Raw genomic sequence first — 20,538 nt, 5'->3', positions numbered from 1 at the left:
TCTACAATATTTAATTTGAATCTAATGTTTCGACGTTTCTGTATAAGACAAATGAATCCAAGAAGATACAAATAAAAAACCTGAATCCCATTTAACATTAAATATGGGAGATATTTACAAATGTTTCTGTTCCTATTTACCATTTATTTAGCCGTTACATAAATGGTAAATAACGTTTGCGTAATGGGTGTAAAGTGAGGAATGTGCTGTGTCGAAATAAAAACTGCGTAACATCCATGTAGCTGTTGCCATGGCTCTTACGCGCCAGTAGGTGGCAGTAGTGCAACATTTATGTGAACCTCAACAGAAGCGCAAGTGTTTGTTGTAATTAAAACATCATGATTTAATATATATAATATATCATAACATTATATTAAGTTCATAATATAAACCCACTTAGTTAATAGATAAGAGTTTCGTTTTATTTTATTGAATAATCCATTGGTTTTCAAGTGGGGTCCGGGGACCCCCAGGGGTCCTTAGGGGGGTCCCCAGCTAAATGTGTTAATATAGCATCACAATCATTTAACCTTTTATACTGTGGCTATTCAAAAATATTTTTGAAAAATCGTGAAAATTAGTGCAAACTGCAAAGTCAAACCTTTTGAATATATATATATTTAAAGCCAACATTTGTAACTCAAAGCTTTGCTTCTTGGGGAGGGGGGGTCCCTGGAACAAAACATTTTGAGGGCACGGGGGTCCGTGGCCACAGAAATGTTGGGTGGTCCTTGACATGAAAAACGTTTTGAGAACCACTCTCTAGTTCCACACTCCAGTCCAGTAGGTGGCGCTGATGCAGCCAACCGCCAATAAACCCTGACAGAAGAAGACGTGTTTGTTGTGCAAGTTAGCCTCGGTGTTGCAAATGCTAAGCTAACCGGCTAAGCTAACAGGCTAACCGTCGTCCAGACATCATGTGGTGCTGAAGTTCTTGCTTTTTTTGAGTCTCTCCTGCACTTTAACCAGGCTGTGTGTGTGTCCATGGAGGAGAGTGTTGCTGGTTAACCGTCAGTGACACCAGGTTTGTGACGTTGTGTATACGTCTAAACTTGTGCTTTGTGCGGTTATAGCGGCGTACGCGTGTCAAAAAGAACTGATCTACAAGTGATAGCTTGTATAGATCAGTTATTTTTGACATCCAGCTCATTGGTGTATTAGAACAGTCTGTTTGGCTTTCTGTTTAGAAGTACGTGTCTAGCCTTAGATAAAGACTCGTTTGATCTATTTAGACATATTTATCTCTACGAGAGTCTCAGCTTTCAAACCCCCAGTTTCCACTGGAGTGTCAGCTCCAAAGCCCGTATTTCTCCAAACATGTACAGATGCTAGATATAAGGTGCTTACCCGCTTGTCCCAAATGTTAACTCGGCCCACGGAGTCTTTATGCAATGTATTAGTCCATATCTTTCAATAAAGAAGTGTTTTAATTCCGTCTGTGGCCGATTCTGATTGGATGTTTCCAATGGGCGGTAGGGACGGGGCGCATCCGGTGAAAGCCGGAACTACACTCAATGTAAACAGGATGTAAACGAGTGCGGGAAAATGGCGTTCGGCCACAGACAGGCTTTAAAACACTTCTTTATTGAACAATATGGACCGATACATTGTACAAAGACTCCGTGGGCCGAGTTAACATTTGGGGCAAGCGGGTAAGCACCTTATATTTTAGCATTTGTACATGTTTGGAGAAATACGGGCTTTGGAGCTGACTTTCCAGTGGAAACTGGGGGGTTGGAAGCTAGGACTCGTAGAGATTAAAATGTCAAAATCGATCAAATACATCTGAGTCTTAATCTAAGGCTAAGTACGTGTCCTGTATGCAAAATTTTACTTGAGTAAAAGTACTTAAGTATTGTCATCAATATATACTTGCATTACCTGCAGTAAAAGTGCATTGTGCAGAATGGTCCATTCAGTGGTGGAAAAAGTACTACATTTTTTACTTAAGTAAAAGTATCAATACTGCAATGTAGAAATACTCTGTTACATGTACAAGTCCGGAATTTAAAATGTATTTGAGTAAAAGCACACAAGTATAAAAAATGTACTTAAAGTACCAAAAGTACAAAGTATTCATTAATGCAGAATGTCCCTTTCACAAGTTTTCACATGTATAAAATGTCTGGGCAAACTAGGCTTTAAGTGGTTAATGTATGTTTTGTACTTTTCACCACTTTTTTTGATTGATTGAAAGTTTAGTTTAGTGTAGTAGAAGACATACTATTCAATGTATAATAGTTTAGAATAGAAAATGTTAGAGGATTTTTTTTTGCCCAGGTTTCCACCTGGACTTATTTGTCAGTAGGCTCTATGCACAGCAGCCATATTATCACTTCATTCACAGGTGTTACCAATGATACTAATGAAGGCTCTGTTGCATTTAGAGTAGCACAGTGGTTCTCAGATTTTTCAATTTCCACGACCCCCATAACTCTTGAGAGTGTACAATTTGAACCAAATGGACCATTTGGTTCATTCCATTTGTACACTCTCAGAGTTACACTCCCGTAAGGGGCCATTTGGAACCCCCTGAAGGAACCATGAGGGTCCCTGGACCCACATTTTTGTCCCACTGGTGTAGCAGAGTGGTGTTTCCAGTGAGCCAACATGCAACAATATCAGCACCCTGACTCTGTTTGACCAGAATGGAACAGAGCCTTCATTAGTATCATTGGTAACACCTGTGAATGTCTTCATAATATGCTGTGCATAGAGCCTATTCCAGGGAACATTGTTGCCCTTTGCCCTCTGTGTATGACTGTGACACTGACTGTGGCCAGTGGCCACATTTGAGTTAGAAACATAATGTTTGGTCCATCTTATAATCATCATTATATATACCAAGTGAATTGTTTTAACTGCATTAGGGCTGTCATGAATCCGATTACAAATTTAAGTTGACGATTAATTGTCACTCAAATAATTGTGATGAACGATTTAATTGTGTTTTCGTCGTTGAAAATGAACGGAACATTATGGATAAACAAATCATTTCTGTATGGCTTTTAGCCTTCGTAAACAAAAGTTTCACAGGGCAGATATGACGAATAAAGCATATTTAATTACTTTATACTTAAAATAAACATTAATAGAGGAAATAGACGATCTATATGCTCAAAATGCGTTGCATCGCGATGTGTTTTGAGCTTATATATTTCTTGCTATTTCCACTATTTAAAAAATATATATATATGACTATAAAGAATATATCACATGGATGCACCTGGGATGTATCATCAGTGTTGTAGCCTGGGGTCATAGGGTGTTTCGGGTCTCGCAACATACACCCTCGCCCAGGTGACCCAGCCGGGGTTGATCAAGCCCCAACTTACATCCCAGGTAGCTACCCACGGTCAGTCCTATAGGGAAAGACAGGGCCACTCAGTCCGCTTCTCGGGAAGTACTCTGCCTGAACACGGGGAGGCTCTGGCACGTGGAGGGACTAGGCTCTGTGGGTTGTCTCCTGGCCGGGCTCCTCCTTCGTCTCACCAGGTCCAGGACCTGAGCGCTGCGCCAGATCAGGTGCACCGCCCCGATCCAAACATTTCCTTCTGGCGTGATGGTTCCTTGGGTCGATACCACTAGATTGGGCCGTCTAATGGTATTAGCTCCACTTGCGGTTTGCTGGAATGGCCCTCCTAAAGGCCTCACCGTGGGTTTGTTGGGCTTCTTCCTCACGGAAGACACAGGCTGGGGCGCTAACCCATACTGCTCCCGGTATGCCGTCTACATTCCGGCTGTCACCCGTCTCTCCGGTGGTCACCAAACTATTCCTGGTTGTCACGTAGTCTAATTCCTATGAGCCACTATAAATAGAGTCACTAACTATAAAGAATACATCACATGGATGCACCTGGGACGTATCATCAGTGTTGTAGCCTGGGGTCATAGGGTGTTTCGGGTCTCGCAACATACACCCTCGCCCAGGTGACCCAGCCGGGGTTGATCAAGCCCCAACTTACATCCCAGGTAGCTACCCACGGTCAGTCCTATAGGGAAAGACAGGGCCACTCAGTCCGCTTCTCTAGAAGTACTCTGCCTGACATTTTTTTACATGGAATTGATTATGACGATTATGTAAAAAATGTATATAAAATAATTGCGATTAGACCATTATGTAATCGTTGTGACAGGCCTAAACTGCATGCTTGTTATTTATATGTGTATCGTATCTTTTTTTTTTTGTAGTGTGTTACCATGAGTGGACAAAGTCTGTCTCCAGCTGCCAGTAATGGCATTACTCCACTTCAACAGATGGTGGCGTCCTGCTCTGGAGCTATTCTCACTTCACTGCTGGGTGAGTTAACCATTATATAACCTGTGACAATGACCTCTCTCTCACACACACACACGCACATGCACGCGCACACACACGCACGCACACACACACGCAATGCCAAACTCCTCATGGACTGGGCTCATTACTGACTCACAACCAGTGGTGTAAATAAAGTAAAACACACTGGAGCGATTTAGAAGCACTTTATAAGAAAACTAACACTTATGTTGATTTTAAAGTCAGTACACGTGTTTGAATGTTGACGCGCGTTCATGGCAGATTATAATATGGGCATTTGACTGCCCCTCTTTTTCCTGGTACGGTGGACTGGCGCAGAATATTTAATTTAATTTAATTTAATTTAATTTCCATTAAGACCTGAGGCGATTCTTAAACATTTCTAGTTATAACATAACAGTTTTTTGAAAAAAATCGAAAACATTTTTTTTCAAGATTTTTCAAAAATAGCAGATCTACAAGCTCATAGTGCGGCACTCGGTGCCGCGCTATGAGCTTGTATATCTGCTATACAATGCTATTTTTGAATAGCCAAAGAAATCTAAAGTGACACAGATGCGTTCCAGGTCTTAATGGGTTAAACAAGTTTCATTCGTTGTAGTACTGACTGTGAGTGCACTGCCAAAAGAAAGCACACTCCCTGTGCCCTTTTTATACAGTAGGCCTACAGCCAGGTACATATTTGCATTCCTATGGGTGATGGTCGCTGACTAGCTTCACTGAATGGACTCGGGCGTGGCTGTGTGTCCGTGAGACGGACGATGCCCGTATCTATTGACGGACAATAGCGCTATTGTTCCCGGGAGTGTTGGGTTCACACCTTCAAACGGCCTCACGGTACACCTTAGCATTACGTCACGGCACAATAACGGTCCGCCTGCCGCGGTTGGGAAACGCTGGTCTAAGTAATCCTGGGCGCTACACTCCCTCTGCCAGCCTAGGGAAAGAAAGGAACTTCTCTGTCTCTGCTGGTTGTCCTTAAAGGGATAGTTCACCCTCAAAATGTATTTTTTTCTGTCAATTAGTCACCCCATGTAGACTTGAATTCATGGATATCTTTTTGTTTTTGTCGCATTCCTAAGACAATAATTTGATGACCGGCAGCGGTTCCGGTAGGAGACACAAAGAGTCTCCTTCGTGTCTCCTACCGGAACCGCTGCCTATCGGTCCGCTGGTCATCAAGTTAGTGGCTTGGGAATGCGACAAAAACAAAAGAATATCCCTGAATTCAAGTCTCCATGGGGGGACTAATCGAAAGAAAAGAGGTATTCTTTTGGGTGAACTATCCCTTTAAGTTCACATCCGAGTCGTTCCTCAGCTTCATCTCTAAAATCACACAGATCAAATCTGTAGCACACAAACTTGCCAAAAACGCGAAACATAGGAGGCTGAACATAGGAACCCACTGGGTGTGTGGTGGTCACCTCCAGGGTAATCTCTCAAGAACAGATTCTGCTCTGCGTTTGAATCTGTTGGGGGGGTTCGTCATATCGCGTACGCACTGGCCTACAAGTGGGCGTGCCTTCAGATCAGGAAGCAGGCCGCGCTTTACCCAATCAAATGTAGTGGGCGGGATTTGCGTGTCTGCCGAGCCTTCCCCACTAGAAACGAACCTAAACTCATTTAACAATAGCGTCCTCGGAGCAGAAAAAAACACGGAAAGATATTCACATTTTAACTTGCTCTTTCATCATAGAAACAAGTGGGCTTATAACCAAAACGATCCATGTTCTCTGGGAGAAGTGGTGTTAGTGTTCCGTGGAGAAATATTGTTAGTGGGAATGAAAACATAGTCGCACCACCGGAAGTGAAAGGCTGCAGGCAGACCAAAACCCTGGTTTCCTTGCGCACGTGTGCTACGTCGACTTCCTCCCAGAGCCAAGTGAGATAGTAAAAAACAGCAGAGGGCGTTGTTTTTCCTTTTCATTTGGCGATGGGTTCCCAGATTGCCTCCAGGGTGGAAACTACAACTTAAACAGAACAAACAGCTTTGTCTTGTTGGTGTGGTCATATTTCAGTTGTTGATATATTCTGTGACATTTTGCCGTTTTCAGTCACCCCATTGGATGTGGTGAAGATCAGACTTCAAGCGCAGAAAAATCCCTTCCGCAAAGGTATACAAGAGAAGTCTATAGGCTCTATGCGGAGCAGCCATACTATCACTTCCTTCACAGGTGTTACCAATGATACTAATGAAGGCTCTGTTCCATTTAGTGTAGCACAGTGGTTCTCAGATTTTTCAATTTCCACGATCCCCATAACTCTGAGAGTGTACAAATGGAACCAAATGGACCCACTCTCAGAGTTACACACCCGTAAGGGGCCATTTATAAACCCCTTAAGGAACCATGAGGGTCCCCACATTTTAGACCCACTGGTGTAGCAGAATGTTTCCAGTTAGCCAACATTCACAACATCAGCACCCTGACTCTGTTTGACCAGAATGGAACAGAGCCTTCATTAGTATCATTGTTAACACCTGTGAATGTCTTCACAATATGGCTGCTGTGCATAGAGCCTATTATGTATTATTATCAGGGTTCCCACGGTCATGAAATTTCCTGGAAATATTTTGAAATTTAGAAAAATGTTTTCCAGGCCTGGAAAAGGTTTGGAATTAATCAAATGTTTGGGGAAATGTTTGGATATAATTAACAGTTTTTGGCTATCGATTTTGTAAAAAACAACAAAAAACTAGCATTACGTGAAATAGGTGTGGCCTAATGCAGTGGTTCTCAAACTTTTTCATGTCAAGGACCCCCAAATTGACTGCGGACCCCCATTTCAAAAGATATGCCAGGGACCCCCATAAGAGAAGATTTTTTTTACGACTCTAGCAGTGATTCTCAACCATTTTAATTTCAAGGACCACCAGAACCAATGGCCTAATGTATACAGGACGTACGAAAATGATAGATCTACAAATACATCTATCTGTATGTTGCACTGTGATACGTTGTTAGCTTGTAGATCTGTTCCGTTTGTGACACGACACCTTTGCTCGAGTGTGTCTTTGTGCATAGATAGAACACTGGTGTGTATATAGCCTCATACTTTTAAAAAGTTATGGAAACGTTTTGAAAATTGTATTGTATTGTAAAAAATGGGTGGGAACCCTTTATTATAGGTCAATTATGTATTATTATTATTATTATTATCATCATTATGATATCATTATAGTGCTCAATAAGCCACAGTTACAGTGACCTAACAGATATGTGTGTTTCTCATATTTCCCAGGGAAATGCTTTGTCTACTGCAATGGCCTGATGGACCACCTGTGTGTGTGTGAGAACGGCAACTCCAGGGCCTGGTATAAAGCACCGGGTCACTTCACCGGCACCGTGGTACCGTACACTTCACACACCCGGCTGCACAATGTGGAAAAATGTGGAATGCCCTACCAAAAGGAGTAAAGGAGTGTAAAACCCTACTCACTTTCAAAACTGCCCTAAAGATACACCTTCAGGAGGCTGCAATTCGAAAATGGCCCCTGTCCAAGTCTTAACCTACCCCCTACCCCCCCCCCCCCCCCTTTTTCTTTTTCTTCTCTTGTACATATTTTTTCACTCTTCATACCAGTAACCTGTAAACTGATTGTATGACAGACATTCTGTACAGTAGTGTGTATATCTGTCTGTCTCTTATATGTCATCATGATTTGTGTGCATGGGGATCTCATCTTAAACAAGCTCAGTGCTTAAAGAGTCTTCCAGTTTAGTAGACCTTTTATTGTGAATGTGTACTTCCATGTACTGTTGTTCTCATGTTTTACTAAATAAAGTGCATCAATCAATCAATCAAAACAATATGCACTTCTACTGTTAACACTTAACTCTTTATAATAAGGCGTTTGAGACATATACTGTAGGCCTATCTATTATAGTGCATATACTATGTAGAGCAGTGGCTCAGCGTTCCTTGAGGGGGTTCTACGTTGACCCTTATAAGTCTGTAACTCTGACAGTGTACAAATGGAACCAAATGGACCCTAACGGGTCCATTTGGTTCCATTTGTACACTGTCAGAGTTGAAGGGATATTTCACTTTCAAAACATTTTTGGGTCATTTTATCATCTACTCAGAGCACCCCTGACAGTTTTTATGTTGTTGATTCAGTATTTCAATATTTGATATTCATTTTATCAGACACGCCCCCTTCCTATACAAACCCATTGTAATTTCAAACTCCATTTTAACCATGATAGATTCATTGGAAACACCTGTCCTTGGTTCTGTTGACTGATATTGTCCTTCTAATACGTGAGGTGACCGTGTTTTTTTTTTTTTTCACTTTTTTTCAGAAAAAAAATGAATACAATAAAGAAATGTTTTTAAATAAATGTTTTAAAATAAATTCGAAAGTACATGGACCCTCACGCATTAGGAGGGCAGGGTGAGTCAACAGAACCATAGTCTGGGAGGCATTGCCTCGGAGTTTGGACAGCGGGGGCGCGGCCACTGCGTTGTGATTCAAATCAACAGCCAATGAAGAAAAGGGGGCGGGACCCACATGCAGTGGGTGTTGCATCTAAATAGGATTGACGGGAAGCAATTTCCCCTTGAGAAATTTCGGCCGCCATTGTTGTGTACTGCGGTTTGCCTCTCGTCGGACTTTTTAGACGAGTTGCACAGCTCCAGACCGGTAAGAGGCGTGTCCGCTCAGATTCAGAGCGTAAATTACATCCCGCCCACAAATCCCAGGGCTCTGGCCCAGAAGTTCCTCGCCGAGCCGGCGAAAACTTATGGGAACTCAGATTAACAGAACCAAGGACGGGTGTTTTTGATGAATCTAACATTTATAATGGGTTCGTATAGGAAGGGGGCGTGTCTGATAAAATGAATATCAAACATCTAAATACTGAATCAAGCAACTTAAAAAACGGTCCGGGGGGCTCACAAAAGTCTTGAGTAGATGATATTATGATCCACCATTTTTTTAAAGTGAAATATCCCTTTAAAGGGCAAGACCACTTTGGTAGAGGTTTGGGTTGTGTAGTTACCTTGCCATGATGTAACTCCAAAGGTGGGCAAGAAATACAAAATAATTGTTCCATTGATTAGAAATTGATAATTCAAAATATGCTCCTCATTGACTTACATTGTAGAGTAAAACTGCTCTCAAAGTCACTCTTTTAGCACAAAAACGAACGCAAACAAAGTTGATTCAGACAATATAGAACATCACCAAACCCAGTACTGTTTATTTTTTAAATAAAATGTCAACTTCCTGCTGATTTTGCCATTTTTAATAAGTAGAAAACCCGGACTGGATCGGCGGATCCGGATCCAGATCTTCAAATAGTAAAATCAACAGGAAGTTGACATTTTTATTTAAAAAAAAAACAGTACTGGGTTTGGTGATGTTCTATATTGTCTGAATCAGCTATGTTTGGGTTCATTTATGTGCTAAAAGAGTGACTTTGAGAGCTGTTTTACCGTACAGTGTAAGTCAATGAGGAGCATATTTTGAATTATCAATTTCTAATCAATGGAGCAATTATTTTTGATTTCTTGCCCACCTTTGGAGTTACATCATGACAAGGTAACAACACAACCCAAACCTCTACCAAAGTGGTCTTACCCTTTAAGGGCGGTCCTTGAAATTCAAAAGTTTGAGAGCCACTGTTACTGTGTAGCACATATTGATAGTGCATATCATAGTATGACTCAACACACAACAGTCATAATAAACATTTAAGCTGCGATCCCTAAGTTTTATGTCTGATGTCTCCCTCTCCTGATGGAGAGACGTACTGTAATTACAACAATGTCCAAACTACAATAAAGATGCCATTGGATTTTAGGATATTATAGTTGTATTGGATTAACACAGACATTGGTTAAAACATTATATTCACTAACCCATTTTTGGAGGGAACCCCTATTTGTAACTATACTAACTGGGGCGGCAGTGGCTCAGGGGTAGAGTGGCCGGGTAGAGTGAACTGGAAAACCGCAAGGTTCCCAGTTTGATCCCGGGCTGGGGCGCTCCCCTAGAGTTAGTGTCGAAGTGTCCTTGAGCAAGACGCTGAACCCCTAATTGCCCCCGATGAGCAGGTAGGTGCCTTGCATGGTTTCCTCCGCCATCGGTGTATGAATGTGTGTGTGAATGGGTTAATGGCACAATCAATGTAAAGCGCTTCGGATAGAAGCGCTATATAAATGCACCATTTACATTATTATTTGTTGTAATTTTTCAAAAAATATATTTTTCTAAAAAAGTTTTTCAGGATTTAGATGACGTTTTTAGAATCGGCCTCAGGTCTACATGGTTAAAATAAGTTCTCAATCTCAACTTTAAATGTAAATCAAATCAAAATAGCACAAACTAATACAATTATGTAAAAGAGGGCAGCCGGTATATAGTTTGATTCAGCTAACCCTTCTCTCCGTGTCCAGGATGCCGTCATCAAGATCGCGCGAGTAGAAGGGATCACATCTCTATGGAGTGGACTCCCTCCAACGCTGTGAGTCTCTTACCTTCATCTGCAGCACTCACCTGGTTCTAGTGGTGTCAAAAATAATCGATTCATAGGTTAATCTCGATGTGGACATGGACGATTATGAATCGATTCACAAATGTCAAAAATCGATTATACATTTTTTTTTTGGCAGATTTATATGTTGTTCAGTATATTTGACTGCCTCTATTGACTGATGAAAAAGTTGCCATGTTGTGCAGCAATATAGAAAAGTGTGATGCATCGCGACGCATCGTCGAATCGAATTATTACAAGGTTAATCGTTATCGAAATCGAATAGTTACCTCTTAATCTAATTGAATCGTGAGGGCAGTGCCAATGCGCACCTACCTGGTTCACTACTTACAGGCAGCTAAACCGTATTCATCTGCAATTCTGCATCACTGGGTCTCCTGGGATTCAGTAGTCGTCGTCATGTATTGACTTGTTGCTGATGCTTTATAAATCCATGTGTGACTGAGTGGTTTAGCGCAGTATCAGTTGTTTTTTGAAGTCATGCTATTAACTGGCTTTGCTTTGCGTGAGCGGTCCAGACTTCTGCCGGACTGAAATAACAATAACGGCGTTATTTCTGTCACACACAAAAAACATTTCCAAAGTGTTTTACAGATGATAAAAAGCAAGTATTTATAAGCAAGTAAATGTAATCTATGATTAAAAAGAAGGAAAAAAAGGTTTATATTTGTTATTATAAAGGTCACCTAAGCAGAGATCAGTTGTAGCCCATGGGTAATGGTCTGGTATAAGCCGTGTGTTGAGGTGTGAGATGTCATTGTGTGTGATTGTTTTCAGTGTGATGGCGGTGCCGGCCACTGTCATCTACTTCACCTGTTACGACCAGCTGTGTTTCGCTCTGAGGACGAGGATGGGAGAACACGCGGAGATGGCGCCTCTAGTGGCGGGAGCCTTGGCTAGAGGTCAGCACACAGCCAACACGACTTTAGACTTTATTAGAGAGATAATAGGCTCTATGCACAGCAGCCATATTATCACTTCCTTCCCAGGTGTTACCAATGATACTAATGAAGGCTCTGTTCCATTTAGTGTAGCACAGTGGTTTCCACGACCCCGCAGAGTTGCACACCTTTAAGGGGCCATTTGGAAGCCCATGAGGGTCCCTGGACCCCAATTGTAGACCCACTGGTGTAACAGAGTGTTTCCAGTGAGCCAACATGCACCATATCAGCACCCTGACTCTGTTTGACCAGAATGGAACAGAGCCTTCATTAGTATCATTGGTAACACCTGTGAATGTCTTCATAATATGGCTGGTGTGAATAGAGTCTATTCCCAAACCAGTTGTGTTGAGGAGCGCTCGTTTTGGTTCACCCAACGTCCCGTGCATGAGGCTCGTGAGGCGCGCCTGAGCAAGCCGCTAGGCAGGGGTGGGAAAAGTACTCACATCTTTTAGTTAAGTAAAAGTATCAATACTGCTGTGTAGAAATACTCTGTTACAAGTAAAATTCCCGGTAATCAAAATTTACTCGAGTAAAAGTACAAAAGTATTGGCATCAAAATATACTTAAAGTACCAAAAGTAAAAGTACTCATTGTGCAGAATGTCCCATTTCATAATGTACACAAATCTTTTGAAAATAGCAGATCTACAAGCTCACCATGCGCATTGTGCAACACCCGAGCGCAACCAAACATAAAACGACGTCTTTAAGTTCTACTTGACCTCGTCTCCACTCGTCCCTCCCTAACATTTTAGTCTAGTTTTTATTTGTTGACGAAATTGTCAATGTATTTAGTCTTAGTTTTCATCATCGTAGCTTAGTTTTTTTTTCGTTTTCGTCAGTGAAAAAAGGTAGTCGACGAACATTTTTCGTCATAGTTTTAGTCGGCAAAATCAACACTGGCCTACTGTCATCCTCACTTTCTATCTTTAGTTTAGTTTATTAGCACATTGTTATAACAAATATAGAAATAATACTTATTAAATAACAAGTTGCTGTGTAAGGAAAGGAAGAAGCCGGTTGGCTTATTTGGAATCCTTTCCTTGGGAGAAATCATTAAACAACAGCATTAAGAGTTCAATAAGAACAATACAAAATAATACAAAGTTTCCAAGGGGAGCAGTGGTGCAAATAAAGAAATAAAAACACAAAAACTGCTCAAAAGAAGGGGAATTTTTTTTGTAAAGATTACCAAATCAATGGACTACAGTAAGGAAGAAATTAGATATTGTTTCAAATGTTTCTTAAATATTGGGAAGGATAGTGAAGACATGAGTGATGCATCTAGAGAGCTCCACAACTGAGGGCCTCTAAATGTGATGAAATATTGATGTTTCGAAGTACGACAAAAAGGTAAATTAAAATCATCACTTTGCCTTGTGGGGTAGGAGTGAAAATCAGAAGCAAAATGAAAACGAGTATGAAAAGAATAAGGAAGGTCTTGTTTACATTTTTTTAAATTTGAACATAAATAAGCAGGTTTGAAAAACATGAACCTTATCTATAGGCAATAAAGAATATTTAATAAAGAGAGGTGCAAATGGCTCGTGTCTATTTGAGTTTGAAATCATTCTCAAAAGCCTCTTTTGAATGATAAGTAGTTTAGTTAGATATGTAGGATATGTAGCAGCCCAAACAATATTACAGTAATTAACACATTGAGTGCCATAAACGGTCCGGACCGTTTTTCAGAATCCATGCGTCATGTGCCATAAACGGTCCGGACCGTTTTTGGCCCATTTGTTTTTATACGTGTCGGCCGCTCCAATGTTAACTCCTTGACTAAAAGCTTAATATCTCCATTTCTTTTTAACGTGGTGGAAGTGAGCCGTTTTCGATCGCCGATCACTATGCAATGGAGGATCGCGTTAGAAATATTATTGTTCCAGGCGTTAGTCGGGACCCTCCGCCGTCTCGCACGCACGCGTTGTTTACATGCACTTCCGCGTCGGGACTTCTACAGCGTAAGTGGATGGAAGATATGCAGGCACTGAACGTACCCTATTTTAATAAACCTCTGGCACACAATGTGTTAATATGGGGGGAAATTAAACTAAAATCAAGTCGAAGAATGAACCAGTGGACAGATTTGTCTCAATATGCAATAAGCATCTTCATAGACCTCATAACTACAGTATCAATCTGTTGTTTCCAATTTAAATGATCATCTATAATGACGCCCATCAATTTTGTATGTGAAACCTGACAGATTTCCGTACCATTAATTAAAATTCTAGATTTATCTATTTTTGTTTCTCTCTCTCTCTGTTCTCTCCTGTGTTTTGTGTCAGTGGGTTCGGCGACCGTCATCAGCCCGTTGGAGCTGATCCGGACCAAGCTGCAGTCGGAGAAGCAGTCGTACCGGCAGCTGATCGGCGTCATCGGCCAGGCGGTGCGGTCGTCGGGCTGGCGGTCCCTGTGGAGGGGCTGGGGACCCACCCTGCTGAGGGACGTGCCCTTCTCCGCCATGTACTGGTACAACTACGAGCAGACCAAGGCCTGGCTGTGTGACCGGGCCCAGACCCGGGAAGCCTCCTTCTCCATCACCTTCATCTCCGGAGCGGTGTCTGGCTCTGTGAGTTTCTTTTTAACTTAATGGGTTAACTTAAGACCGGGAACGCATCTGTGTGTCATTTTAAGATTTTTTTTTTATTTTTTAAAACTTTGTTTATTGGATTTTTCTGCAGCAGTATTCAGCATAAAAAAAACATAAGGTACAGAAAAGCTTTTTAAAGCAGCCAATAAAATACAACATTTCAATAGACACATTCAATTATCCATTTTAAGATTTCTTTGGGCTATTCAAAAATAGTTTTTTTTTTGCAAATCTTTGAATATATATATATATATATTTTTAAAGCGAACATTTTTAACTCAAATCTTTGCTTCTCGGGGTCCTTGGAACAACATATTTTGAGATTGGGGTCCACGGGCCAAATACAATTTTGGGGGTCTTTTATTTTTTATTTTTTTATCCCACTATTTTGTAACCCCATTTTTTACACCCAGTGCCAATTGTCAATATGTCATCCTGGGCACTGTCTTCCCTCTGCCAACCTAGGAAGGCCAGGGCCGAGCTCATGCCTCCTTCAATGCATGAGAGCCAACTGACCTGACTTCTTATCACCTGACAGGGGGGAGTTTCCCTGGTTGGACGTAGCGCGTGGAAGGAACACGTTATTCCAACCAGTTCCCTTCCCCTCCATCAGGCGCCCCGGCTGGCCAGGGGGAGGCAGTATAGAGTCCAAATGGCTGCTGTGCATAGAGCCTATCCCCAGAGACTAAGATGACACCATGTATCGCATGTAGAGGACTTCTCACAACCTGTCCTTGTGTTTCTCAGATTGCTGCCATTGCCACCTTACCGTTTGATGTGGTCAAAACCAAGAGGCAGGTGGAGGTGGAGGCCATGAACTGTAAGGAGGACATTGTTATGACAATGTTACTGTAATGTCCTGTCAGGAAGAGTAATGTTGTCATTAGTACTATTATTAATGTGTGGATGACAGGTATTATTATTATTGTGTGTGCTTGTATTACTATACTACCATTACTATTACTACTAAGTTTAGTAGAATTTGAGAAATGGACAATATGAGGACCATTTTGCTAGTCCTCACAAGAAAAAAAAAGTTTTTATGCTTAAAGGGAGAGTTCACCCTCAAAATGACTTTTCTATCGATTATTCACCCCATGGAGACTTGAATTCATGGATATTGTTTTGTTTTTGTCGCATTCCTAACCCAATAATTGAAAAAACTGACCAACGGTTCCAGTAGGAGACACAAAGAGTCTCCTTTGTGTCTCCTACCGGTCCGCTGGTCATCAAATTATTGGCTTAGGTATGCGACAAAACAAAAAAAATCCATGAATTCAAGTCTCCATGGGGTGACTAATCGATTTTTTTTTTGGTATAAACTATCCCTTTAAAAAAAGATTTTTAGAGATGGCCTTACAATTAGAAAAAGATTCATGTTGGGGTCATGCTTAGGGTTACGCATTGAGAGGTTCGGTTTAGGAGTTAGGATTAGAGTTATACCCGATTCATACTTAGCTGCACGCTGGTGACGTGCACCGAAAAATTGCCGGTCGACAAGCTCACAACGAGTCGCGTTGTGAGCTTGTAGATCGGCTATTTTTCGGCTTTAGGCTTACGGGTTAAAATGTCAATTAAAAAAATTACATGAATAAAATCAGTCTTAAAATGTCCTCACAAGCAGTAATGTGTGTGTGTGTGTGTGTGTGTGTGTGTGTGTGTCACAGTGTCGTCCCAGGTGTCGTCCTCTACCCTCAGTGTGATGAAGAGGATCGTAGCAGAGAACGGCGCCGGTGGACTGTTTGCAGGTATGATTCACTTCATTACACCAGGGATCTGTGTGAACTGTGTTTAGACCCAGGCCAGATCTGATGATTTAATATACGATCTGATTGTTCAATAATGTCCTTGACCTGGGCGCCCGCTGGCCTAGCGGTCCAGGCGCATTCCACATACTGTAGGCTGGTAATGCAGCCTGACAGCGTGTCGCGGGTTCGACTGCAGATCCCGACGACCTTCGCTGCGTGTCACCCCCCCATCTCTCTCCCCATTTCCTGTCAGCTTACTTTCCTATCAATAAAGGTAGAAAAAGGCCCACAAATATCTTATCTTTCAAAAAAAAAATAATAATGTCCTTGAGCAGAGTCCCCCAGGCTTCTATACTAGGCCCCTTCTTTTTTTCTACACGGAATACTGTATCTTTGCCGAAAAATAGCCGACCGGCAAGCTCACAACGTGTCGTGCTGCGACGCGCTGTGAGCTTGTAGATTGGCTATTTTTGCAACGTTCTGTTCCGCTGCAGTTGCTGGTGTTCTAATTTCCCTCCGGTTGTACTTGTTTGTACGATTGCGTAGAAAGCAGTGAAAATCGGTGATCTACAAGCTCACAACGCGAACTTGTAGATCTTACAGTAATCATAATCGAGGCAAGCATTCGAGATAATCGTGATATTTGATTTGAAGTCACATCGCCCAGGCCTACCTTGACAGTGACACACACACACACACACACACACACACACACACACACACACACACACACACACCTCTTATGTGTTCTCCAGGCTTCATGCCCAGGCTGATCAAAGTGGCTCCGGCGTGTGCCATCATGATCAGCACCTACGAGTTTGGAAAGGCCTTCTTCAGGAAGCACAACCAGGAGAGGACCATGGGACCGCTGCACGCCACCAACAACGCCTGAACTTTGACCCCGTCGACCGTCCTGTCCCGCACAAGATGTTGTGACCCTGTGTGTGACACGCGGTCACAGCCACAGCAGACATATTGTGAAGACATTCACAGGTGTTACCAATGATACTAATGAAGGCTCTGCTCCATTCTTGGTCAAACGGAGTCAGGGTGGTGATATTGTGCATGTTGGCTCACTGGAAACACTCTGCTACACCAGTGGGTCTAAAATTGGGGTCCAGGGACCCTCAGTGTTCCTTGAGGGGTTTCCAAATGGCCCCCTTACGGGTGTGTAACTCTGAGAGTGTACAAATGTAACAAAATTTGTACACTCAAGAGTTATGGGGGTCGTGGAAATTGAAAAATCTGAGAACCACTGTGCGACACAATGGAACAGAGCCTTCATTAGTATCATTGGTAACGCCTGTGAAGGAAGTGAAAATATGGCTGCTGTGCATAGAGCCTATTTAAAGGTGTTGTAAGTCAGTGGCTCAAAGTTTTTTTTAAATTATTATTATTATTTAAAGGACCACCCATAACTCTGAGACTGTACAAATGGAACCAAATGGACCCGTCACGCATTAATAAATGAACACTGAATTGAGTGTGTAGAAAGATACAAGAAGAGAGAATAAGAGAGCTGTGCCAAAATGAAAAGAGAATGCAGGAACAGAAAAGGAACTGCTTATTAAAATCCTAGTATTGTTTGTTTAAACAAATTTTCTTTTTGTGATGTTGGATCACATTTCAAGAGATTTTAGATCTCTTTTTTTTTTGTATTTTAATTTAAATGCTATGCAGGTTTTCCTGCACTTCAATGTGAATATGTTTCCCCTGGTCCAAGTTCATGTTTGGTCTGGAAGTGTGTCGTCTCCCCAAGACAGACGGTCAGAGATCTCTGCCTAGCGACATCTGATGGCATGTAAATTCAATGTAGGGGGGGGGGTAAAACTGGGCGGAAGTTTAAAAAATTAACTGCATTGCAGAATCAATGCAAAGACGTCAGGGCTCAGGTGTTCAATCCCCGGCCAGGTCATACCAAAAACTATAGAAATGGGGTTGGATTGGGGGGTCAGTCTCTGTGACATACTAGTGTCATGTCCAGGGGGTGTACTTGTACATCAAACTGCCTCACGCTACAGAAACAGGAGATAGGCTCTTGCCCTATGGGCCATATGGCTCGGTAAGGCGGAGGAGATCTCCGATCGCCTGGCTACGTGAGATTAGGAATTGTTTGATCCAGTACAAACCGGATGTGGGGAATCTGTGTTAAATGCACTTACTGGAAAATAATCATTTGAAAACAATGAACCGTGGGTGGCTTTCATAGTTTATTAAGTTTAGTTTACAGGATGTGAGGGGTCTTAATTCAACCCTGTATTCTTAGTTGACCAGGGTCCCCCTCGGCTCTAGGAGCTAGTTCTCTCTACACCAAAAGTATTCGACAAAAATACCCGATCTACAAGCTCATTAACAAACCTGCTCTGTGTAGTTTGATTTGTGGCTGTAAAATGACGTCCAGAAGTGTGTCTCGTCTCTCCAGCAGAGTTTCTAGTGTCTCTATCTATCTCTGGAAGAGGTTGCACATGAACTCTGCCGCCACACTGAGGCGCTCCAACACAAACACTCTGACATTAAGCTTCACACTACAAACATCAGCACCACGCTGCTGTTTATCCAAAACACACAATATATCCTCTCCCACGACGTCAGGTGTTCATTTATCGACAGCCATAGAGACTCTATTTGACACATTTTACCTCCTTTATGAGACATTTTTCACCGCCTAGGTTTTCCTTAGGGATCCGGAGTTAATACGTCACAATGTGTCACATTGGGTTGCGTTATGAGCTTGTAGATCTTTTATTCATGCCGAACGTTCACCCCAGTATAGGGACACTAAGGTTCAATGTTATTAAACACATTTTCATCGTAAAACATTTCATTCTAAAACATAAAAGTTACATTCGATGAGAAATGACGTTGCGGGTATATTTTATATTGAAAATGGCCTTTCTCTTTGCCTCCCTTGCATCCATCCCAATGTTCAAGGTCACGTCTCGTGACCCCATTCCCCTCGTGTTTTCTAGGTTTTCTTTTGCTCTGTCGCTTCCTACCCTGCATCGCTGTGTTCGGTGTCTCTGAATGTGACACTTTAATATTTGATGACTTGTGCCACTTGATGGGGTCAAAGAAAAGCTATTATGAAGGTGTGATATTTTCCATTTGAACACGTAGCCACTGTCAAACTGTGACCAGACCATTTGCTGGTTAAGACATTCAGACAGACAAAGTTCTGCTGTATATAATGACTATTGTTTTCTTTGTCAGCCAAGCTCTCAAGAGAAAATGATGTGGAAGAATAACGTTTGAAATGTTTTAATTAAATGATTGATTTCTCCAATCAACATTTCATTGTGTGTAATTATTTTTATTGAATGTATTTGCAATTATGAATAGCAAACCTGACATGAATGAAATATGTCATGGCATTGAAGTCCCAATTAAAACAGTAGGCTTTGTACTGTAGGTGCATACATGCAGCTGATAATGAGATGGAAATATTAACCCATTACAAACCGGGAAAGCATCTGTCATTTTAGCTAAATAGCAGATATACAAGCTCATGTACTTCGTGCCGCCCTACAAGCTTGTAGATCAATGTTTTGAATTTTTTTTACAATTTGTGTGTGTGTGTGTGTGTGTGTGTGTGTGTGTGTGTGTGTGTGTGTGTGTGTGTGTGTGTGTGTGTGTGTGTGCGTGCGTGCGTGCGTGCGTGCGTGCGTGCGTGCGTGCGTGCGTGCGTGCGTGCGTGCGTGCGTGCGTGTGCGTGCGCGTCTCTCTCTCTGTCTCTCTTTGTCTGTCTCTAGCTCTGTCTCTCTGTCTCTCTTTGTCTGTCTCTAGCTCTGTCTCTCTGTCCGTCCATCTATCTGTCTCCCCCTCTCTTTCTCTCTCTCTCTCTCCTTGGTGTCAACCTGCAGTATTCTTCCAGGAAGATCAAACCTCTCCTGTCTACACAGAGAGACCATTATCAGATCAGTGCTGTCTCACTGATAACATTCATTAAAAGATGGACATCTGGAGAACACAATCAGACACACTACAAATGACACACAGGAAATGCATACACAGACCCAGTCACACACCTTATTTGCTTACATTCGGCCTAAAACAGGGGTCTTCAACGTTTTCAGGCCAAGGACCCCCTAGCTGAGAGAGAGATGAAGCAGGGACCCCCTCTATATTGTATAAGAATTATGTTTCAGATTTAACTTTTTTTTGTTTACTTGGTCTGCCCTTTTTTCCCCTCTACACCAAACACGTCTTTGCCAAAAAATAGGCGATCTACAAGCTCACTGAGCTTGTAGATCTGCTATTTTTGGCTAAAGTTCTCCTCAGAAAAGGGATGCTAGGGTTCAAGTGGTTAATGTAAAAAAAAATCATATCACACAAAGATTTGGCAGACCCCCTGTAGTAACTCTGAGGACCCCCTAGGCGTCCCGGACCCCCTGTTGAAGACCCCTGGCCTAAAACATTTTAATCTCGGCACCAATGAAAAGGCGTGCAGCCGT

General features: G+C 42.0%; 1 protein-coding gene across 1 annotated transcript; it reads left to right on the top strand.

The window, feature by feature from the left end:
• Positions 1-885: 885 nt before the first annotated feature.
• slc25a40 (solute carrier family 25 member 40) lies at positions 886-19,374 on the top strand. The gene is made up of 10 exons (XM_084053601.1): positions 886-1,024; positions 4,192-4,300; positions 6,355-6,414; positions 7,541-7,647; positions 10,703-10,770; positions 11,578-11,702; positions 14,035-14,318; positions 15,087-15,159; positions 16,007-16,087; positions 16,843-19,374. Exons 2-10 carry the CDS (start codon positions 4,201-4,203, stop codon positions 16,977-16,979), a joined length of 1,035 nt encoding a protein of 344 aa, XP_083909727.1. The 5' UTR covers positions 886-1,024; positions 4,192-4,200; the 3' UTR covers positions 16,980-19,374.
• Positions 19,375-20,538: the final 1,164 nt, after the last annotated feature.

Source organism: Gymnoscopelus microlampas (assembly GCF_963454915.1).
Source record: "Gymnoscopelus microlampas genome assembly, chromosome: 3".
NCBI classification, from domain to species: domain Eukaryota; kingdom Metazoa; phylum Chordata; class Actinopteri; order Myctophiformes; family Myctophidae; genus Gymnoscopelus; species Gymnoscopelus microlampas.
This window is presented reverse-complemented; position numbering and strand designations above follow the sequence as displayed.